At 38.3% G+C, this 19,450-nt stretch overlaps 3 protein-coding genes across 3 annotated transcripts; 2 read left to right on the top strand and 1 right to left on the bottom strand.

Annotated features, from left to right (window-relative positions):
• The first annotated feature begins 26 nt into the window (after positions 1 to 26).
• Positions 27 to 5,545, top strand: LOC103137690 (probable E3 ubiquitin-protein ligase TRIML1). The gene is made up of 5 exons (XM_007551535.2): positions 27 to 3,173; positions 3,289 to 3,522; positions 3,618 to 3,664; positions 4,522 to 4,664; positions 4,749 to 5,545. Exons 2-5 carry the CDS (start codon positions 3,322 to 3,324, stop codon positions 5,318 to 5,320), a joined length of 963 nt encoding a protein of 320 aa, XP_007551597.1. The 5' UTR covers positions 27 to 3,173; positions 3,289 to 3,321; the 3' UTR covers positions 5,321 to 5,545.
• Positions 5,546 to 7,358: 1,813 nt separating this feature from the next.
• On the top strand, positions 7,359 to 11,798 carry LOC103137634 (hyaluronan-binding protein 2). Its single transcript, XM_007551454.2, is given in 13 exon segments — positions 7,359 to 7,499; positions 7,665 to 7,767; positions 7,867 to 7,950; positions 8,030 to 8,140; positions 8,239 to 8,355; positions 8,444 to 8,554; positions 9,529 to 9,700; positions 9,794 to 9,891; positions 9,972 to 10,365; positions 10,453 to 10,595; positions 10,870 to 11,004; positions 11,103 to 11,248; positions 11,375 to 11,798. Coding segments are annotated over 13 exon segments (1,920 nt in total). The 3' UTR covers positions 11,540 to 11,798.
• Positions 11,799 to 14,978: 3,180 nt separating this feature from the next.
• On the bottom strand, positions 14,979 to 18,741 carry LOC103137689 (E3 ubiquitin/ISG15 ligase TRIM25). Its single transcript, XM_016671215.1, has 6 exons — positions 18,165 to 18,741; positions 17,194 to 17,289; positions 16,877 to 17,110; positions 16,130 to 16,152; positions 15,896 to 16,029; positions 14,979 to 15,802 (listed from the first exon to the last, which is right to left on the bottom strand). Exons 1-6 carry the CDS (start codon positions 18,738 to 18,740, stop codon positions 15,216 to 15,218), a joined length of 1,650 nt encoding a protein of 549 aa, XP_016526701.1. The 5' UTR covers position 18,741; the 3' UTR covers positions 14,979 to 15,215.
• Between the last annotated feature and the right edge of the window lie 709 nt (positions 18,742 to 19,450).

Genomic DNA, 19,450 nt, shown 5'->3' with positions numbered 1-19,450 from the left:
GTGGATGTTAGCACAGGGTGGGAAATGATCCTAGGACTGAAATACAAACCTAAAATCTTCATCAGAAGTCTTCATTTAACTTTACTGTAATAATGCTGTAAAATACTCACACCACTGTCGCCCGTTGGAATTTTTCTGAAAGTTTTCTCAACTGAAAAATAATTCAGTTGAATCAAGACAGGCTATGACTTCACTTTACTTAGATTTTTTTTATTCTAAATAAAACCAATACTTAAAATATTTATATAAGAAAAGTTCCCATACAAAAGAATGATAATCTTTAAGTTGCCACTTGTATAGCAGGAAACATGAGTAAATGAAGTACAAGTTGTAGAAAAACGTCTTGAGGTATTTGTGTTGCTTTGAATTCATTCCCGGTTTGAATATGGGGCGTATATTGATGATGAATTCACAGTGTTCGGCTGAATCAGGATGTCACTTTTACCATCACATCACATTTTCGGGGATTTTTAAATTTAATGTTCAAGTGACCATCTGGTAATGACATTTCCATGATCTTTAAGAGCCTTAAGCTGGAAGATAGTTCTTAAATTAATTGTACAAGTGGAAAGTAGTTCATGCCGTTAGTTTTTCTATTTCAGTTTCAAGCATTCGGCATCCTGGAATGAGTGAATCCTTATTAGTGCAGACAGAGCGCTTGCATAGATTTTTATAAAATTAAGTAATGACACACTTGGATGCCAATGAGTGTGATGCCATTTACCCTACAAAACAATATGAACTAAAGGGCAACTGGCTTCAGCTTGATACTGGTGCTTGACAATGTGATAATGTTTTTGGATGGTAAAAACAGCAGGGAACCTAAACTGCCTTTTAAAAAAGGTGTGGGGATGTCCTCCCCAAATTACTTCTGTGATTATTTACCAAAAGCAGTTTATCATTCCAAACCATTGAAAAGCAAGACAGATATGTTATACTACTCAGAGTATTGCATTCCTTTCAGAAACTGATGCTGATTCTTCAGGTCTGAACTTGATGAATCAGCAGGTTCAGATGGTCAGTCTGCTCTGACTTCTGCTTCTTCAGCAGCTTTCAGCTGACCTGTTGAAGTCCCACCATTCATGCAGTACATGTTAATTTTGCAAGTCCATAGTTGTGTCAAAAAACATTTGCAATGAGTGCTGAAAACATTACACTACAGAAGGCTCCAGTCTAAGATTTACTGCATTGTGGTGAAGGGAAACATCCACAATTGCACTCTTTTATGGTTTTCCCTTACTTTATCTCAGAAAACTATGTCCCCAAACTCTTTTTTCTTAATCAATCAGGGGTTTCCTCCTTTGAGTTTGCATTTCCATCTATGAAGTTTGATACCTTCTGCAATATTTTCCCTTTTCTTCTGTAAAAACTAAAACTGAAATTCCATACGTATACCTTACAATCTCCTTTGTATTTATTTGTTTAGTTTTCTACAACTCCTACCCAGATTTTCTGTTCTGCATTTCTCCGCTTTAGTCCTGTTTGATCTTGTTTTTTGTGACCCGTTGGATCATTTTGTGTGTTTTGCTGTGAACATCTCAACTCTGCCTGGACTTTAGTTTCTTCCCAGGTTGTTTGTGGTTTGTGACATTTCACTTCAACAGAGGACCCAAACTGAATCTAAATAGTTAGAAAAAAAAAAAAAACTAGAAATGAGCACTTGGGATCTCAGCAGGGGCAGTAAGGTTTTAAAAATAGAGAGATAAAAAACTTAATCAAAACTTGAAGTCTGCACAATAACCACAAAGATTTCCATGACAATTGTAGATTGTGATTTATTTATTCTCAAATTGAGAATAAAATTTCACATCTTGGTCTATTCTCAACAACTTTCTTCTGCAGGGTTCAACTCCATCTTTGTAGAATAAAGACATGTTCACCAATGTCTACAGTAGAAATGGTGTGTGTATGTCAATCTGTGCAGAAATGGTACAGCAGTCATGTGACATCTGTTCAGGCAGTAACATGTTTAAGCTATAGTGGACTGACACAAGTACAGAAATATTCTTTTTTTTTGTCCATGCGTGTATCAGCAGCAAAGTGACAGGTAAATGGAAGCATGTAGACTCACACAGATGAAGATGCATAACTAAAAGAAATGAGACTGTATAGTAAAGGCAAATTTACAACATTTAAAATTGACTGTACATTTGAAGAAATTCAAAGAAATATGCAACTGAGTAAGATAATTTTAAAAAAGTGGATAAAAATCAATATATGGATGCAAATCAATAGAGTGCTGGTCTTATTACAGAATATACATAAAGTCTGATCTGAAAGTATTTACACCCCATAAATACAGATTTGAATATCGTTTTCATTGTTGAAACTCAACACAACTCAAAATACACACACAAAATAATGCACAATGGCAAAGACAAACATATTTTAGATATTTTTTATACATTTGTAAAAAGAAAAACGGTAAAAGTATACCCTTTTTTTAAGTACTTAAAATTGAGGTCAGGTGCATCTTAATTCCACTAATCCTTAAGATCCTCCTGCAGAGTTCACCTGAGGTAAATTGAGCTGACTGAGCATGAGTTAGAAATAAATCCTCTTGTTGCTTTAATTTTGCAGAAACATCTGTAATAGATTGTTAGAACAGATATACAAGAGTCTCAGGTCTGATAAAGGCAAAGTAGATCTTTTTTAGGCTTATATTCCAAGCTTTATGTATTGAGAAAAAGCAGCCACTGCTCAGGACCTGACTAACACCATCACTATAAAGTATGGTGGTGGCAGCATGATGCTGTGGGTATGAACCTCTCCTCCGGGCAACTTGTCATTAAAGTGGCAAAGGACAAATACAGAGACATTTCTCAAGAAAACATATATGACAGCTTGTAAAGAAAATAGTAGAAAATTTTCCAAAACCGTGTAGGGCTTGTAGGCTTGTAGAGACATACAAGCCAAATGATTTACAGAACAGCTACAGTGCTAAGACGTGATGCAAGAAAGTAGTCTCTCTTTAAACAATGTTCACACTCAGCCACCACTTAGTTGCAGTTTATATTTTACGGTGAGCAAATCATCAGACGTAAGCTTGCTAAATAGTGTGCAATCTTTCCCCACAGGAGACATTAGAAAAGCATCTAGTGTCTTTGAAAAAACAAAGGGATGCTGTGAAACACAGACTGAAGAAACTGGCAGCCCGTCAGTCAGAAATCACTGTGAGTTTTACTATGGTTTCTGAAAAAGGCTCTATATGTGTAGAGAGTTTAACAATTTCTCTACGAATGACCCACCAGCAGAATTTTATTTGATTTCAATGTCTACTGTACCTAGAAAAAGTCTGCAGCGATAAGAGAGAATGTAGCGATGAAATATAAGGAGATCCAGATGGTTCTGGAGGAGGACCTGCGGCTCACCTTGTCCCACCTTGAGATGGAGGAGAGGGCTGCCGTCTCTGCCTTGGATGGACTGATGGAGAGAAACTGTGCTCTGATCCAGGAAATAGAGCAGGACTTGGCCAGACTTTCTTTAGTTTTGGAGCACAGTGACACAGAGCCTGATTCTATGGTAAAAACAACAACAACAAAAAAAAAAAACATATGAGAGTTTAAATGTAAAGAGCAAAAACCTACAGCTGACCTAGATTTTCCACTATTCCTCAGTCGTTTGTTTTACATGCTGAACTGGACGACACAGAGACAGCAGACAGGTATGGATAATTACAACTCCTGTTTTGTGATTCTTCACAAAGTGTTCCTCTTCAGAGAATTATAAGAGGATTTTATGTGACGACCAACACAAAGTAGTGCACAACTGAGAAATGCAAGGATGATAACTTATGGTTTTAAAAATCTGAAAAGTGTGGTGTACATTTTTTTTCCACCCCTCAGAGTCTAATATTTTGTGGAACCATATATAACACTTAAAGTTGTAGTTGTTGCACATCTTGAAATTGTTTTGCCAATTTAGATCATTCTCAGTCAGATAAGAGGAGGAGCAATCTGACAAGAAGGAAATAAAACTCTGCAGCATGATGGTACCACCACCATGTTTTACAGAGGGGATTGTCTGTTCAGGGTTATGAACGTTTTTAACCACATAGAAATTTGCAAGTAGGACAAAAAGTTTAATTTCAGCCTTGTCTGGTCAGACCTCATGGCTTTCTTAATGCCACTCTTTGGTAGAAGATTTGTAGATCACACCACTTGATTCCTGTCAACAGATTCTCCCAGCTGAGTGGTGGATCATTGCAGTTAACATGGGTCTCTTGCCTCCTTCTCTGTTTAATTTTCCTTTCTTACAATTACTTTTTGTGTAATCATTTATTGTAATGATCATCGTGACGATTAATCAGATATTTAAAAAAACCCGCACACATTCTACTGATTTTTTTACTTAAGTTATGAATTACCTTGTGTTGATCCTACCATAAAATCCCAATAAAATAAACTGAAGTTTGTACTTGTGGCATGATTAGAAAATGTCTGCTAAAAAAAAAACTTCAGCAGGAATTTTCAAGGCATTATGCCAATATGTAATACTTCCTTTATGGTTTTCATTCGTCAGAGTGTTGGATGTCCTCAACCAATCAGATCCCAGCAGTGTGAGCCTCGATGAAGCTAAAGCTAACCAGATCCTCAGCCTCACCAATAGCATGCTGCTCCTTGTCTGCTCGCAGACCCCGTTAATGAAGAAGCTCCTGAAAAGCTGTCAGTTCCCACATCACCTTCCTTCTTTACACCGCTATCTCTTTAGGAAACATTTTATGCTGAATTTTCCCCATTTGTGTCCAGATTCCAGTGAGGTGCACCTGGACCCAGAGACGGCCCACCCAAAGTTGGTCATCTCCCCTAAATGTGACAGCGTCTCCTACACAGACGCCTGGCAGAAACTCCCTGACCAACCGGGACGGTTCGACACCACCCTCAATGTCATCAGTCTGCAGGGCTTCAGCTTTGGCCGCCATTACTGGGAAATCGATGTGACTGGGAAGACATACTGGGAGCTTGGTGTTACCTATCCCTCCATTCCTCGCAAAGGTATATCTGAGGAGTGCTGGCTGGGTCGGGGTGCCGTGTCCTGGTGTGTGGAGTTCTTCGATGGGGAATACACGGCCTGGCATGGAGGGGTGCCTCACCAGCTGCCTTTTACAAAACATTTCTGTCGAATTGGTGTTTTGTGCAGCTTCCCTGGCGGGCTGGTGACATTTCTAGAGGCGGACAAAATGACGCCACTGTTCTCATTCTGTGCTGGAACCTTCTCTGAGTGCCTCCACCTGGCCCTGTGTCGTGGTCACAACCACAGGGGCGCCAATTCAAGTGCTATTGTAATCTGTAATGCATCGTCTCCTACGAGTGACCTGTAGCTGAATAAGAATGCACACTAAGAACATGACTTACAAAAATGCAGGGCTGGCACAAGATTTTTTAGGGACCCTGAGCAGAATAGGATTTGGGGTCCCATTTCCATTTTAGCCCACCAATCACAACAGCACCAATCATGTGTCCTGTTCAAACGTAACTTATTTGATGTTTTGCGTTTGGTTTCATTGCTACCTTGTAAGACAATTAAATGGATAATAAATTTCTTGTTTTTGATTTGACTTTTTGATTTTTATCACATTCATTCAAATAAAATGAGCAAAGAATGAAATTAAGTTTAATTTGGCTCAAAGACAGTTTTACAATTAGGAATTGCATTAAAGGAGACTTGAATGTTATGCTTACAGAACAAATATAAGTATCTCCGCCAATGACCAATGTTCATTTTTATTGATCAACATTCAGCATCTTCTTACAATGAAGTAATTTGGCAGCATATGGACAAATACTGTCTTTATTTAATTGTTAAAACAATATTTAAGCATGTGACTGCTTTTAAAGATTATTTTTATGTTTAAAGGGCCACAAAAAAAAAGAAAAAAAAAAGGGGTGGGTTTGGCCTCCAGGCCTCGAGTTTGACACAGGAAGTAAATAAAATATTTTTTAAAATTTAATTTATTTGATAGCTGCAAAACTGTAAAAAAATATATCCTTGTTAAAATCCTAGACGGATTCTTGATCATAAGCCTCTAATTTAGAGGTCATGCTCCAGCATTAAATTGGATTTAAGTCCAGATTTTGGCTGAGCCTCTCCAAATCCTTCTTTTCTTTTTAGCCTGTCTGAGGTGAACCTGCTGCTATGCTTCGGATCCTTACCCTGTTGTGCAACCCAAGTGTGCTTGAGCCTAAGGTCGTGAACTGTGACCAGACATTTTCCCTCATGACGCTCTGTTAGGGAACACAGTTCGTGGGTAGATTGATTGCAGCAATTCATTGAGGTCCATAAGTTCAATTGTCTTTTTCTGAAATACTGTGGAAAGTTTTACACCAATACGACTCACACCGTCCAAAAGGTTCTAAGTTTTTAATGACTTTGAAACGGGCTTGTTCCATACAGGTCAAGATAAGGGCTTTCACTTTAGTTGGAGTGCCAAAGTCTTAGAAATGACTTTGCAATCTTTTCCAGACAGACAGATGTCAATTACTTTGTTTCTCACCTGTCATTGAATTTCTTTAGATGAGTCCATGATACTGTGTTTTTTAAGATCTTTAGTCTACTTCATGTTGTCATACAGGTTGCATTTATGTGATTTCTTGATTCTACTGATGAGATAATCACCATGGTGACTGTGGGAAATTAAACTGAACCAAAACTATTAGTTCACAAAGGGGAGCAGTCAGGTTTCGACAGACGTTTGGTTTTAGTAGCTTTTTTCTCTTTAGGAATGAAAACATAATTTGAAAACTACATTATGTATTTAATTAGGGTATCATTGTCTGATTTTTATATTTGTGTGATAATCTTAAATGTTTAGTTACTTTTTTATTTCTTCTTTTATTTTTCTTTTATTTTTATACAAAACTGATCAAACAAATACAGATAATTTATGTCATCAAGTTTACTACATTACATATTACATGAATTTTAGTCTTTCCCCTAATTTATTAAAGCAAATGAACTTTTCAATAATATTCTGATTTATTCAGACGTCCCTGCTGAAATATGCATGTCCTGAAATGGCATCGCTGTATAAATACTCCACTTGTTGATGTGCTCAGTGTATGTGATTCAAAGTCTACACGCAAACAAACAGTGAGGTTTTAGCAAACATGCTCTCTGAGCATTTGTGTTGGAAGTGCAGGGCTCACTCTTACAATATGATGCTTTTTAATGTAAAAAGTCTGCAAACATGTCACAAATAACACTAAAAAAATCATGCAATATTCATAATAGCTGTAAAAACATCTTTATGCCATTGTAGGGTCTCTTATTGTAGAGTTTAAATCAATAAAACTGACTCAGCATCATGGATGAGTGCCAGATTAAACTAAAGTTTCAAAGGTTAGTGTCCTTGTGTAAAAATGTAGGAAAAAGTGCGAGTTCTCTGCAGAGCTGCACAGTCTCATTTGGACCTCCTGGACGTCGTCTGGTGCTCCGTCATCATGAAACTGAAGCTGCTCCTCATTTTCCTCTTCTTAGCTGTGCTCTTTATCCCCACTGAAGTAAGTACTTACAACATATATTATCTTAAAACAATGTAGTAAATGCAGCACTCTTAATTACAACTGTATTTTTTATTATTATTATTTTTCAATTATTATTGTGTTTGGTGGAATTATTTATTAAATGCTTTAACAAATTTCTAACTGTCATTTTTCGTAAACCAGTCAAAACCCAAACACAAAGACAAACACAAAGACAAACACAAAGACAAACCAAGAGGACACGGGCGGGAGAAAAAGAAGCAAACATTTGAAGATATAATTGAAGGTTGGAACTCCATTTTGTCATAAAATACTGATCCTATAATAAAAGAAAAAATCAACAAAAGAAATTATGTATTCCAAATCTGAAATAAAAATATTTTAGATATCATCTTCAAGGAGTCATCTGATGACGATGACGAAGATCACTCTTTTTTGGACTGGCTTCGTGACCTTCAGGATCTAGATGGTATAATGATTAGACCTACTCTTTAAAAAGTTGTGTATTTCTTTGCCTGATTAAAACCTCCTTCCATTTAATTTGCCAGGCGAGTGTATGCCCAATCCCTGTCTTAACAACGGTGTATGTAAGCAAAAAGGCAGGAGAGGGTACAAATGTGACTGTCCCAGGCCTTTCAGGGGAAGGAGATGCGAGAAAGGTTGGATGAAGCTGTCATCTTCTTCCTATTGAAGTTCCTGTCAGTGTCCAACTAAGACTGTAAAATCATCAGCTACTGTTTGTGCTTATGGTTGTCAGGCCCGAAAGTGTGCAGAAGAGGTGTTTGTGGTCGGGGTGAGTGTGTGCTGACTTCAACCGCTCCTTTCTACGAGTGCAAATGCAAATACCCGTTCCAGCCTCCAGACTGCAAACGATGTAAGGAACAAACAGCAAAACTACATCTTCAGCTAGTTACATTCCTAAGACGTTTATTGTGTGTATTTGATTCTTCTTTTGTGCAAAGATTCTGTGTGTGAGCCCAACCCGTGCAGAAATGGTGGCCAGTGTGTCCAGGAAGGGAATGACTTTGACTGTCAGTGTCCCGAAGGGTTCAGTGGACGCTTCTGTCATGTTGGTAAATACTGCACTTATACTTTGACACATTTTATTGCATTATTGCTGCAGTTTAAAAATGTCTTCTTAAATAAAACCCATCACTCTGGTGTCCCTAAATAAAATCTAATATAGCCAACTACCTTCAGAAGTCACATAATTGGTAAATGGACTAGACCTGTGGAGTCAAAACTACCAAGTCATGTCTGCCCACCTAAACTGACAAGAAAGGCATGGAAAACTTTAGGTAGTGCTAATATTAGCACTAGAAGAGAAGAAAAAAAAGTACATTCCTTAGTTTTGGCTAATCTTTTGAAAGTACAAAGTCTTGTTGGAAGACTAATAAGTCTTGATGGAAGAGAGGTAAAGAAAAATAAAGTCAAGTCATGAAAGTTTGCTATTCACCACAAAGTATGAATAGGACACCCCCAACGTAGAGGAAAAGGGATTTTTTCTTTTATACTGCCCATTACCCTGAACACAACACCCACACGGTGAAGCAGGGTGGTAGCAACATCATGCTGTGGGGATGTTTTTCTCGAGCAGGTCAGAAGTTGACGTTAAGGTAGATGGAGTTAAAAACAGGACAGTCCTGGAAGAAAACCTGTTGAATGTAGCTAAAGACTTGAGACTGTTCTTCCAGCAGAACAATGACCCAAAACATATGATCAGACCTGATACAAGTTAAGAATCTGTGTGAAAACCAATGTTCACAAACCCTCTTCATGCAACCGCACTTCAGTATCTTGCTAAGTAAAACAGATCAAAAAATACTTGCAGTCTAAGCTTAATATGTTTCTATAAGTTATTGACTCATGAGGGGCTCACAGCAAGTGCACACTGTTTTTCGTTTCTTTGTTTGTTTATGGTCTGTCAAATAAAACTTTGGAAAAAGGAAAAACAGAGGGAACAAAGGAAAAAGAAAAGGGATGGAAAACGTGACACATTCACACTATGTGAGTTTTCTACTTATTAAAATACTGGGCTTGTTTTTAGGTCCAAATGACTGCTATGTGGATGATGGCGAGTCTTACCGTGGGAATGTGAGCGAGACAGATGATGGCTTTGACTGCCTCTACTGGAACTCCCACTTCATCTTGGAAAACGCAGCTGATCCCTTCAACTCGTTTGAGAATGATGACGGCCTTGGCCCTCATAACTTCTGCAGGTCGGAGCAAAAACAGGACTGAACTGTATTACAACTACTACAGTCAATATTATGGATTTATGGTACATTACTTAGCTTTTTTTAATGTTGCAGAAACCCAGATGGAGAACCAAGGCCCTGGTGTTTTTTCAGAAGAGGACTAAGATTGTTTTGGGACTACTGCGATGTGAATAAATGTCCTAAACCAACAGGTCCACCACAAAGCTCCTAGTAGGTTTCTGACTCTGATGATCAGATCAACAAACAATAAGCTATTTGTTTGCATTTTCAGGCAGACCCGAACCTCCTACTGGTGGCCCCCAGACCCCTACTAGTGGCCCCCAGGCCCCTACTAGTGGCCCCCAGACCCCTACTAGTGGTCCCAAGCCTCCTACAGTTCAGCCGCCACCGACTACCACTGAAGCAGCAAAGACCACCAAGGAACCGATAGGCCCCCCCGTTGTGCCATCTCCATCTCCTGCACCGAAACAGTTCGAAACTTGCGGAGTGGCTCAACCAAAAAAGACCTTAACTCGAATCTTTGGGGGTCTGAAAGTCAGTCCCGGAGCAATACCCTGGCAGGTTTCTCTGCAACAGAAACCAAAGAACTCCAACATGAAATACAGCCACGTCTGTGGAGGAGTTCTGATCAAGAGCTGCTGGGTTCTGACAGCTGGACACTGCATGTAAGAAAACAACCCTCCAAATCTGAAGAATTTAGATTGTGACTTTCATTCAGCTCTTTTGTTTACTGGGTGTTTTGTTTTTCACAGTGAACAAAACAAGGACATGCAGGTGGTGATGGGTACCCTGTCACTGGACATACATGATCCTTCAGCTCAAGTCATTCAAGTTGAGAATGCAATTGTCCACGAGAACTACAGGGAGACTTCTGAAGCTGTTTACAATGACATAGGTAAAACTGCACTGTATTTCTTCCATAAAAAGCCATTTTTATCCTCCAATTGTGTTTAGACTTGTCACACTCAAACTCTTAGGTTTTATGTCTCCAAAATGATATTTGTCCTTTGAATGAATCAAAATAAACCCTGACAGTGATTTTTGCTGACCAGTAAGACTCATATTCATTTTCTAAACTGATCTGAGACTTTTCTGGTCTTACATTTTCAGGTACCTTGTGAAAACATTCCAATTTTCGTGTGACATTAATCTGATTTGTATTTTCGAAGCTTTGTTAAGGCTCCGGGGGACAAATGGAGTTTGCGCAAATGAGACCCAGTTTGTGAAGACAGCTTGTCTGCCCAGTGGCCAAATCTCTGATGGGACTGAATGCACCATTTCTGGATGGGGGGCCACAGAGGACTGTATGTGTGCAACCTTTCCTCATAATTTGGTTCACTCTGTTTACTACAACTTACATTTTGTTCTGTTTTGTCCTAATTGTTCAAAATCACATCTGCAGCGAATTATGGATCAAATCACCTGCTAGAGGCTAATGTTCTGCTGATCAGCCAGACAAAGTGCTCTGAGCCCACTATTTACGGGAACGTCCTAAATAATGGCATGTTCTGCGCCGGCTACTTGCAAGGAGGCGTTGATTCCTGCCAGGTTAGTCAGCTTTATGCTTTAGTTTTAAATTTAGTTTGAACGTTTAGGTGTGTCTGTGTACTTCGCATCCACCTGCCACTTTTGTTCTCTATTCTACTCTAATTTTCCATTCATCTGTTGTTTCAGGGGGATTCTGGAGGACCACTGACGTGCAAGCAGAATAACACCAGTGTTGTTTATGGTGTGGTGAGCTGGGGAGATCAGTGTGGAAAGAAAAACAAACCAGGAGTCTATTCAAGAGTCTCTAACTTCCTTGACTGGATCAATTCAAAGACTCGAGGACCTGCTTAAACAACCCAAGGATATTAGTTATGAACATACCAGCGTGTTTGGCTGAGAATTGAGATGTGATTGAAGTTTTTTTTTGTGTTGTTTCATAACTGCCCTGCACCTGATTGAACTCTGATGAAGCCTCCCCCCAAAAAAACCCTAAAATTTTCTCAATATATTTTGTAATTTTCTCACAGGCGAATGTGAAAAATAATTTGAAAAAAACCTCAATAAAAGTGTGCTCCACTGTGTTCCTTCAGGGATACAATGTCTAACTTTTGTTTCTGTTTCATGTCTTGTCATTTTAGCAAATTTAAGGTAAAATTAACTGATGCACCAATTAATCTGTGATTGACAAGTCAAATAAATTTTTTTTAACTTGTTTAAATTGTTTAAATGCATCAACCAATAGAACAAGCCCACTAAAAAGAGCTTGTAAAGGGAATATACTTTAGTGCACAAATGGAGAAGATCTTTGAATTCCTTTAAATTTATGTTGTATTTGAAACTACAAAGGCTGTCAAAGAATATGCATAAGCATAATATTTTCTATCATTTGTATGTTGCCGTCCTTGGAGAACTTTTTAGGGGTGGGGGATATTTTAGCACATTTATTCTCCAGTTTAAATATAATTTAACCTGTTTAAGTTGATCAGAATAGCTATAAACTTTTGTTTAGTTAGACTTCCTGTCTCCTTAGGATGTAAATGCAATCAGGCTCCTTTACTTTAGCCAAGCTTGAAATGGGAGAGACAAGATATATTCCAGTAAGAGTGGTGCGTGTTGCTGTAAGAATTAAGGTCTACGTTACCATATTTTCCGGACTATAAGCCGCACCGGACTATAAGCCGCACCCCCAGTTTTTTTTGTTTTAAAAACCAGTTAACATACACGTATAAACCGCACCGGACTATAAACCGCAGATATCCTGCCACTTCAGGTTTTCCACAACGGCAGCACGCAGCAGAGGGGGGTTGACACCCAAAATTTGAGTCATAACAGGTCAATTGAATATCACATTTATTATGGTTGAAAAAGAAAAAGTTGCCAAGTTTAGATTTAACTGAACTGATTATGAGGGTGTATGAGTTTGAAGAGAAAAATCTCCTTACTGTCTGCTACTAGCATGTGCTAAATGAAAATTGGCGCTTTCTGCTTCTTCTTCTGCTTCTATAGATTTCAACGGCAGATTGCATCCATTATTTAAATTATTGTTGCACTACTGGATCCTAATATATATACCTCAAATTCTCATAATTATCCCAGTATTATTAAAAAAACAACAACAACAAAAAAAATCTTCTTTTTCTCCTCAATGCTATTTAACTGATCAACAACATTCTCAAATTTCAAATCCCTATTAAAATCTAATTTCGTTTTAATGGGCGCTTTCTTCTTTTATTTACAATTTTGACTTCCAATGATTCACTTCCTGTTAAAGAGCCCCCTGGTGGTTGAAGAAAAATCCACATATAAGTCGCACTGGACTATAAGCCGCATGGTTCGAAGCATAGGAAAAAAGTAGTGGTTTATAGTCCGGAAAATACTGTAGTTTGAATTAATTATGAATTAATGTTACAGCAACCCACTGTACATCTGAAAGTTGAGTAAAATGCATAAGAATAAATAAATAAATTTTCTTCATTTTAATTTCTGCATCAATTTTATAAAATTTTGAAACAAAGGAATAAAATAAATTCTCACACAAAGGAATTTCTCCTTTTGGATTTTGGCACTCTTATTGATCGCTATAAAATTAAAGCAACTAATGCATTTTAAAAATGCAATTCTTACATCAACAGATAAGAATAATTGATTATTAATTAACTGATTTTCTAATTTTCTCAGGTAAAATAGGATGTAATCTACTCTTCAAAATGGAAAAGACAAGAAAACATGCTATGCAAATTAGGAAGATTTCTGTCAGTCTTTGGCTACAAAAATATAGTGATTTCGTAATTCTCATACAGTAAAAAAATGAATGTCGTTCCAATTTGAATTAATTAAAATCAATTTATCCAACTTACTACATTTATGTGAAGTTATTTTGACAACTTAATAATTTAATGTGGAAAAACTTATTTCAATGACTTGTCACTAATTGAAGCAATTTATTTAAGTTGGGTCACCTATTCTCTTTTTCAGGGCAATAACTGAAAAGTTTTGCACAACTGGAACTGAGATGAACAAGATAGGATGAGGACATGTTTACTTTGTCACAATGCACTCTGGGTAAGTTAAGAAAAAAATCTTCAAAGTTCACTGCTAGAGAACAGAGAAAGAACTTTTGCACTGAAAGAAAGATGGGTTTATTTTAAGGCTTTTTACACATCTTTAAAAATCTTCATGCTGATCTGGGCAGCTGGATCTAAACGCATTCATCTCTGAACTGGGCTGAAATGCTTTTTCTAACCTATAAACTTGACAACAGCCTGTGTAATCTGACTAATTGTTCATCAATTTTGCTCAAGAGAAAACAAGATGTTATACAAATAATTGCTAACATCAGTGTTTGTGGAAACTCAATGCAGCAAAGTTCACAGTTGATGTTATTTGATCTCTCTTGCTGCACTGTTTGCTGTAGAGGCAAAAAAAGCCACGGACTTCTGACACTGAAGGCTGTTGTCTGCTGTGGGCTGATGAACCAAGTGGGCTATTACAAAATGAACAGGCCAGACGTTTACACATGATTCATGTACTTTTTGCAATGCACAACAACATGATAAGCACATAAGAGGTGGAAACCTTCAATAGTGGAATAGATGTTACAAAAGTGTTTTGCAACACTATTCCTACGTATAATATTGATATATAAAGTTTATGAAATGATGGATGGACCCTAAATACTGGACTATCCTGAATGAAAACCTGTTAGCAGCTGCAATAGACTTCAGACTGACTCGTAAGTTCACCATGCTGCAGGACAGCAACCCTAAATATGCAGCAGAGCTATAGTACAGAACATCTATGTGTTTACCATGGCCTTGTTAAAGTTCAGACATAAATATAATTGAGACTTTCAAGAGTTGACACTTGGGGGTAGTGCGTGACCCATGTATGGAGACCTCAGTCCTCAACAGTTCGAGTCCAGGCCCAATGACCTTTGGCGTATGTCTTCCTTCTGCTGACTGAGTTTGAACTAGTCTGCAAATAAGACCTGGTAAAGATTTAAACCTGTAGATGTGACATATTTGAACCTGTAGCTGTTTCGAATGGTGACACAACAAAACAATGATGCAAACTTTTTTGAAAACCATCTGTAATTTGCCTTCCATTTCACAATTATGCCTTACTCTATGTTGGTCCATCATATACAATCTGAATAAAATACACAAATGTTTTTTGGGGTTATAATGTGACAAAATGTAGAAATGTCCAGCGGTGTGAATACATTGTCAAGGCAAAGTAAAATACAACTTTTGATGTTGAACCTTTAAAGAAAATATTCCACAGTAAGTTCTCCATGTGTATTTACTTTATTAAATGTTGCACAACTATAGAATTAAAGTCGGAATATATTGATAATATATAAACACTGAAGGAAAATATTGTCTATCATCTACCTCCTAATACTTAAATAGATTGAGCGATTATTGTTTAAGCCATGCAAATATCTGTCATTGTACAGATTTGCAAGTAATTATTTGACTTGACATTTTCACCACATTATTCAAATGAAATAAACAGAAAATATAATTCATTTTTCATCCTCTTCCCAATTCCAGGGATCCTTAATCCAGAACAAAGTGAGCGGCTGCCTGTTGACTCCATTCATATCGATGCATGGGTTGAACATGGGGTAAAGAGGCTCTGTGCACTGCACACAGAAAGCATGAAGCAGAGTCATTGCATCCGCATCGTAGAATGACAGCTCCCCCTTCTGGATATTAGCCAGTATGCCCAGCTTCCTGACTCTCTTTGCTACCGGCAGTTGCTTTTCTTGTGTGTCGTGGCAAGCCAGGTACTGTCCATCTCCATGGTAGATGCACCAGGATGTGCTGTTCACACCCAGGCTGGAGGAACTCTGAGCCGGACTGGTTTTCTTAGTGACCAAACCTGCGGTGACACCAATCATCCAGAAGGGTTTGCCCTGGACAATCACCTCCCAGTAATGCTGGCCATTTGTGAAGCTCTCCTGAGTGAGAACACTGTACTGGGAGTCATAAGGCTGAGGGTTTGGTCTGTCCCCAACAGGATGACGTCTCCAGTAAACTTGTTTTTTATCCGGAGATATTTCCAGTTTCGGATGGGCTGTTTTTGGATCTAAAGCCGGTGAACTTAGGTCTGCAATAATAATAATAGAAAAAAGTGACAGTCAGCACCACATTTATGCAGATGATGATCAGTTGCTTATGAAATCCTGAATTAATCACTAACATGACCACATTCGTGGAAAGTGTTGCGACAGAGCTAGTGAGAGATCATCAACGAGCCTCTCAATGGTTTTCAGCTTTTCATGGTCGCAAAGATCCCTGTTTACGGCCTGCAGTGGAGGAAAATCCAATGGATCGCTGTGAAGAAAAAAACCAACTAAATATATCAAAGACAATTAGTAACAACACAAAAGAAAGGCTAAATACACCAAAACATAATGTGTAAAAATATACTCACCAAAGATTCTGTGATCTGATTTGCTGTTAAAAATGAACAGGCCATCAGTTTTAGCTCAACTTCAAGACAACATTAAGAAATGTTACTTTTGGGGATGGAAAACAAAGCAAGTACGTGCAGAACTGAAAATTCACACACAAGAAAAACAAATGTGAATTCATGACTAATCACTAGTCCATATGCTGAAAATCCACAGTTTCTGTCAGAAATGTACATTCTTTATCAAGAAAGGAAGAATTTGGTTGAATCAATTGGATTTCTGGCACAGATGCTACTTCAAATCATCAATTCTCAAATTTAACCAACTTTATTTGTTCTTAATGTCTCTTTAGGATCATTGTCCAATCAAAACTCTCACATGTGCCCATGTTTGAACTATCTAGCCATCAAATTAACGTGAAGTTGAGGAATTTGAAGGCAGTGCTTTAAAATGATCCCTCACTATGCTGTTGCCACCATCATGCTTGCCAATGCTTACAGTGTTCTTATTTGGAAAGAACTGATTTGACTCCTTCAAACACAGTTCATGTCATTGTGGCCAAGTTACTCCATCTTTGTTTACCCTGAAGTTTTTCCCTGCTAGACATTTGGCTTGTCCATGTAAATAGAGGCAAACTGTACACGCTCGAAGGAGGTGGCATTAGATTATGGGCTGTAACTGCAGATCCAGTGGTATCTGATTCATAGCAGATTTAATCCATTGTGATTTAATGATCATTGTAACATACTTAAATATTATTTACTCACCTGAAGGAACTGCAGGTCATTTGTTTCCTGGAGGAGAGCTTTATTGGAGGCTCTTAATCTGTCTATCTCTTTAATCTGAGTTTCCATGATGCCCCTCTGGGCCTCCAGCCAGTCCGTCATGTACGCCTCCTCTGCATCTATAATCTGCATCATTAGACGCTCATCTGCGTCTAAAACCACACGGATTCTGCTGTACTTGTCTGAGATTTTCTCTCTGAAATCCGCAGCAGATTTCTGGAAGATAATTAAAATGTCATAAACGCAAGGCTGCCTGCAAGAGAAAAAAGGAGTGTATTATAAGCTCATAATGGCTGTACCACAGTTTGTGTGTAAAGTGACTCCAAGTCCTTTATGGCATGCTCTGCTTCACCTCTCCTCTTCAGTAATTCGTTCATATTAGCCACCAACATACTCTGAAGACAGACATGAAACTGAATCACGCATGAATTAGCATAACCACATTCAGGATGTTTTACTTTTCATTGGGCATAGACAAAATGTGAACTTAATTTTTCTGCTCTCATGTACAATTTAAAAACATTTTCATATGTGCTCTTAGGTGGATGACATGCACTTAGACCTATATATATATGTATATGTATATGTGTGTGTGTGTGTGTGTGTGTGTGTGTGTGTGTGTGTGTGCGCAAAACAAATTAATACTAATTTGACTTATACTAAGTCAAAGTATTCAGATCAAGCCTTGGTTCTATCTGCATGTAAACTCCCAAACTGGGATTTGAACCCAGGATCTCATTGCTTCACAACACGGCTGACTGCACCACCATGCAAACCTTGCTGCAGTTTAGCAATATAAAATAAACCCTATCTGTACCATGTATGTTTGCTGTCAAAAAAATAATTTTTGACAACAAAACTTGAGTAACTGACACTAACTAAGTTACTACTGTGGAACTATTTTCTAAAACAATACAGTTAGAAAATGGTCAAACGTTGAGATTTGATATTTTCACATCACTGAATTGTTTTAAATATTGCATTTATGTTAATCTTTAGTTTTTAATTGACACCATCATTTATTTTACCTAAAGGGCGTCATACTCCAGGACTAGCAAATTATTGTAAAGTTGCGCTGATTGGACAGTAGGTGGCATTCTATGGACTAACCCGCTACAATCTAATCGCCTCATATGCACTCATACCATTAGTTTCCACTCACCAATCAGAAAATACATTTTAAATAGATGTAGTGAACAACAATTACAGGAGTCATTATTTAGTTTGTGGCAGAACAGAATATGTCAGAAAAACAAAATAAAAATGTTACCCTAAAGTCTGCACTGGCGTCATGAAGTTGAGATGCCTTGTGGTGCTTGTGGACTCCAACCAGGACACACAAACAGCACACAGGGATTTTCTCCTCCATGCAGAAGAGCTTGAGCTCATCCCGGTGCTCCCTGCACTTCAGCGACAGCGGATCCTTGGTCACGTCCACCAACGTGTGCTCCCTCAGGGCAGACCTCTGCTGGTGCAGCTGGGCGTGGGCCTGGCACAGCGAGGCGTCACAGGTCAAGCAGGTCCGGATGGCCACACACGGCTTCTCTATGCAGTGGTCACAGTGGATAATTGGAGAGGATTCTGCTGTAGAATCGGTCTCAGCTTGCTGGTTTGCGGTGAAATCCTTGACTTTTTCCTGAAGGCTTGTGTTTATGTCCAGAGTGAGATCAGGTGGGAGGATTATCTGACACTCTGGACAGAAGAAAGGACCCTCAGTGGACTCATCTGTTTCCCAAACGGCTCGGATACAGGTGAGGCAGAAGTCATGTCCACATTGGAGGGTCACGGGTTCTGTGAAAAAATCTTGGCAGACGGGACACTTCAAAGGTTCGCCAACAGTCCCCATGGTGCTGCTTTCACCTGTTATGGCAGACTTCTGCAGCCAGAGCTCCTGACCTTCCAGCTCATCAATGTTTCACATGTTTACAAGCCTCTAAAGAGCCTCATGGTGTCAGGTTACTAAAGATGGGGGGATATCAGTAGCTGTTGTAAACCACCCAGTCCCAGAAGAGATACATTTGCTTTCCAGAACGCAGAACCAATAAAATACTGTGGGGAAAATTACATTTAAATTAGTCTTTAACGTACTTAAAAGTTTAACTTTAGTCTTTTTTTTTTTATTTGGCTCACAATTAAGCACATCCCTGTTATTAACAGTTATTAACTGTTATTAATATTAACATCCCTGTTAATATTTGGTTTAATGTTTGCAAGCATGTTCCACTTTTTGACCACAGTACTTTAGTGTAATTCTGGATGAATATTTGAGCACTGTTCTTAACAGAATTTGCAAAGTTTATTCAATTCATATGTTTCCCCAGCTTTTAGGGATGCCATAGCATCATGCTGCCACCATCATGCATGACAGGCACCCAAGGCCAAGTATTTGAAACCTGGACACAGCTGAGTGTGTCCATATTTCTGGCACACTCAGATAAAAAGAAAATGGATGGAATGTCAAAGTACAACCACTTAAGTTTGTCATTGGTAATATTACTGTTGTACGTTTTGTAGATTGGCACAAGTCTGTGCCTTTTTAATATTAAGGAGGGAAAA

Source organism: Poecilia formosa, unplaced genomic scaffold (genome assembly GCF_000485575.1).
Source record: "Poecilia formosa unplaced genomic scaffold, Poecilia_formosa-5.1.2 Scaffold42, whole genome shotgun sequence".
Taxonomy (NCBI): Eukaryota; Metazoa; Chordata; class Actinopteri; order Cyprinodontiformes; family Poeciliidae; genus Poecilia; species Poecilia formosa.
This window is presented reverse-complemented; position numbering and strand designations above follow the sequence as displayed.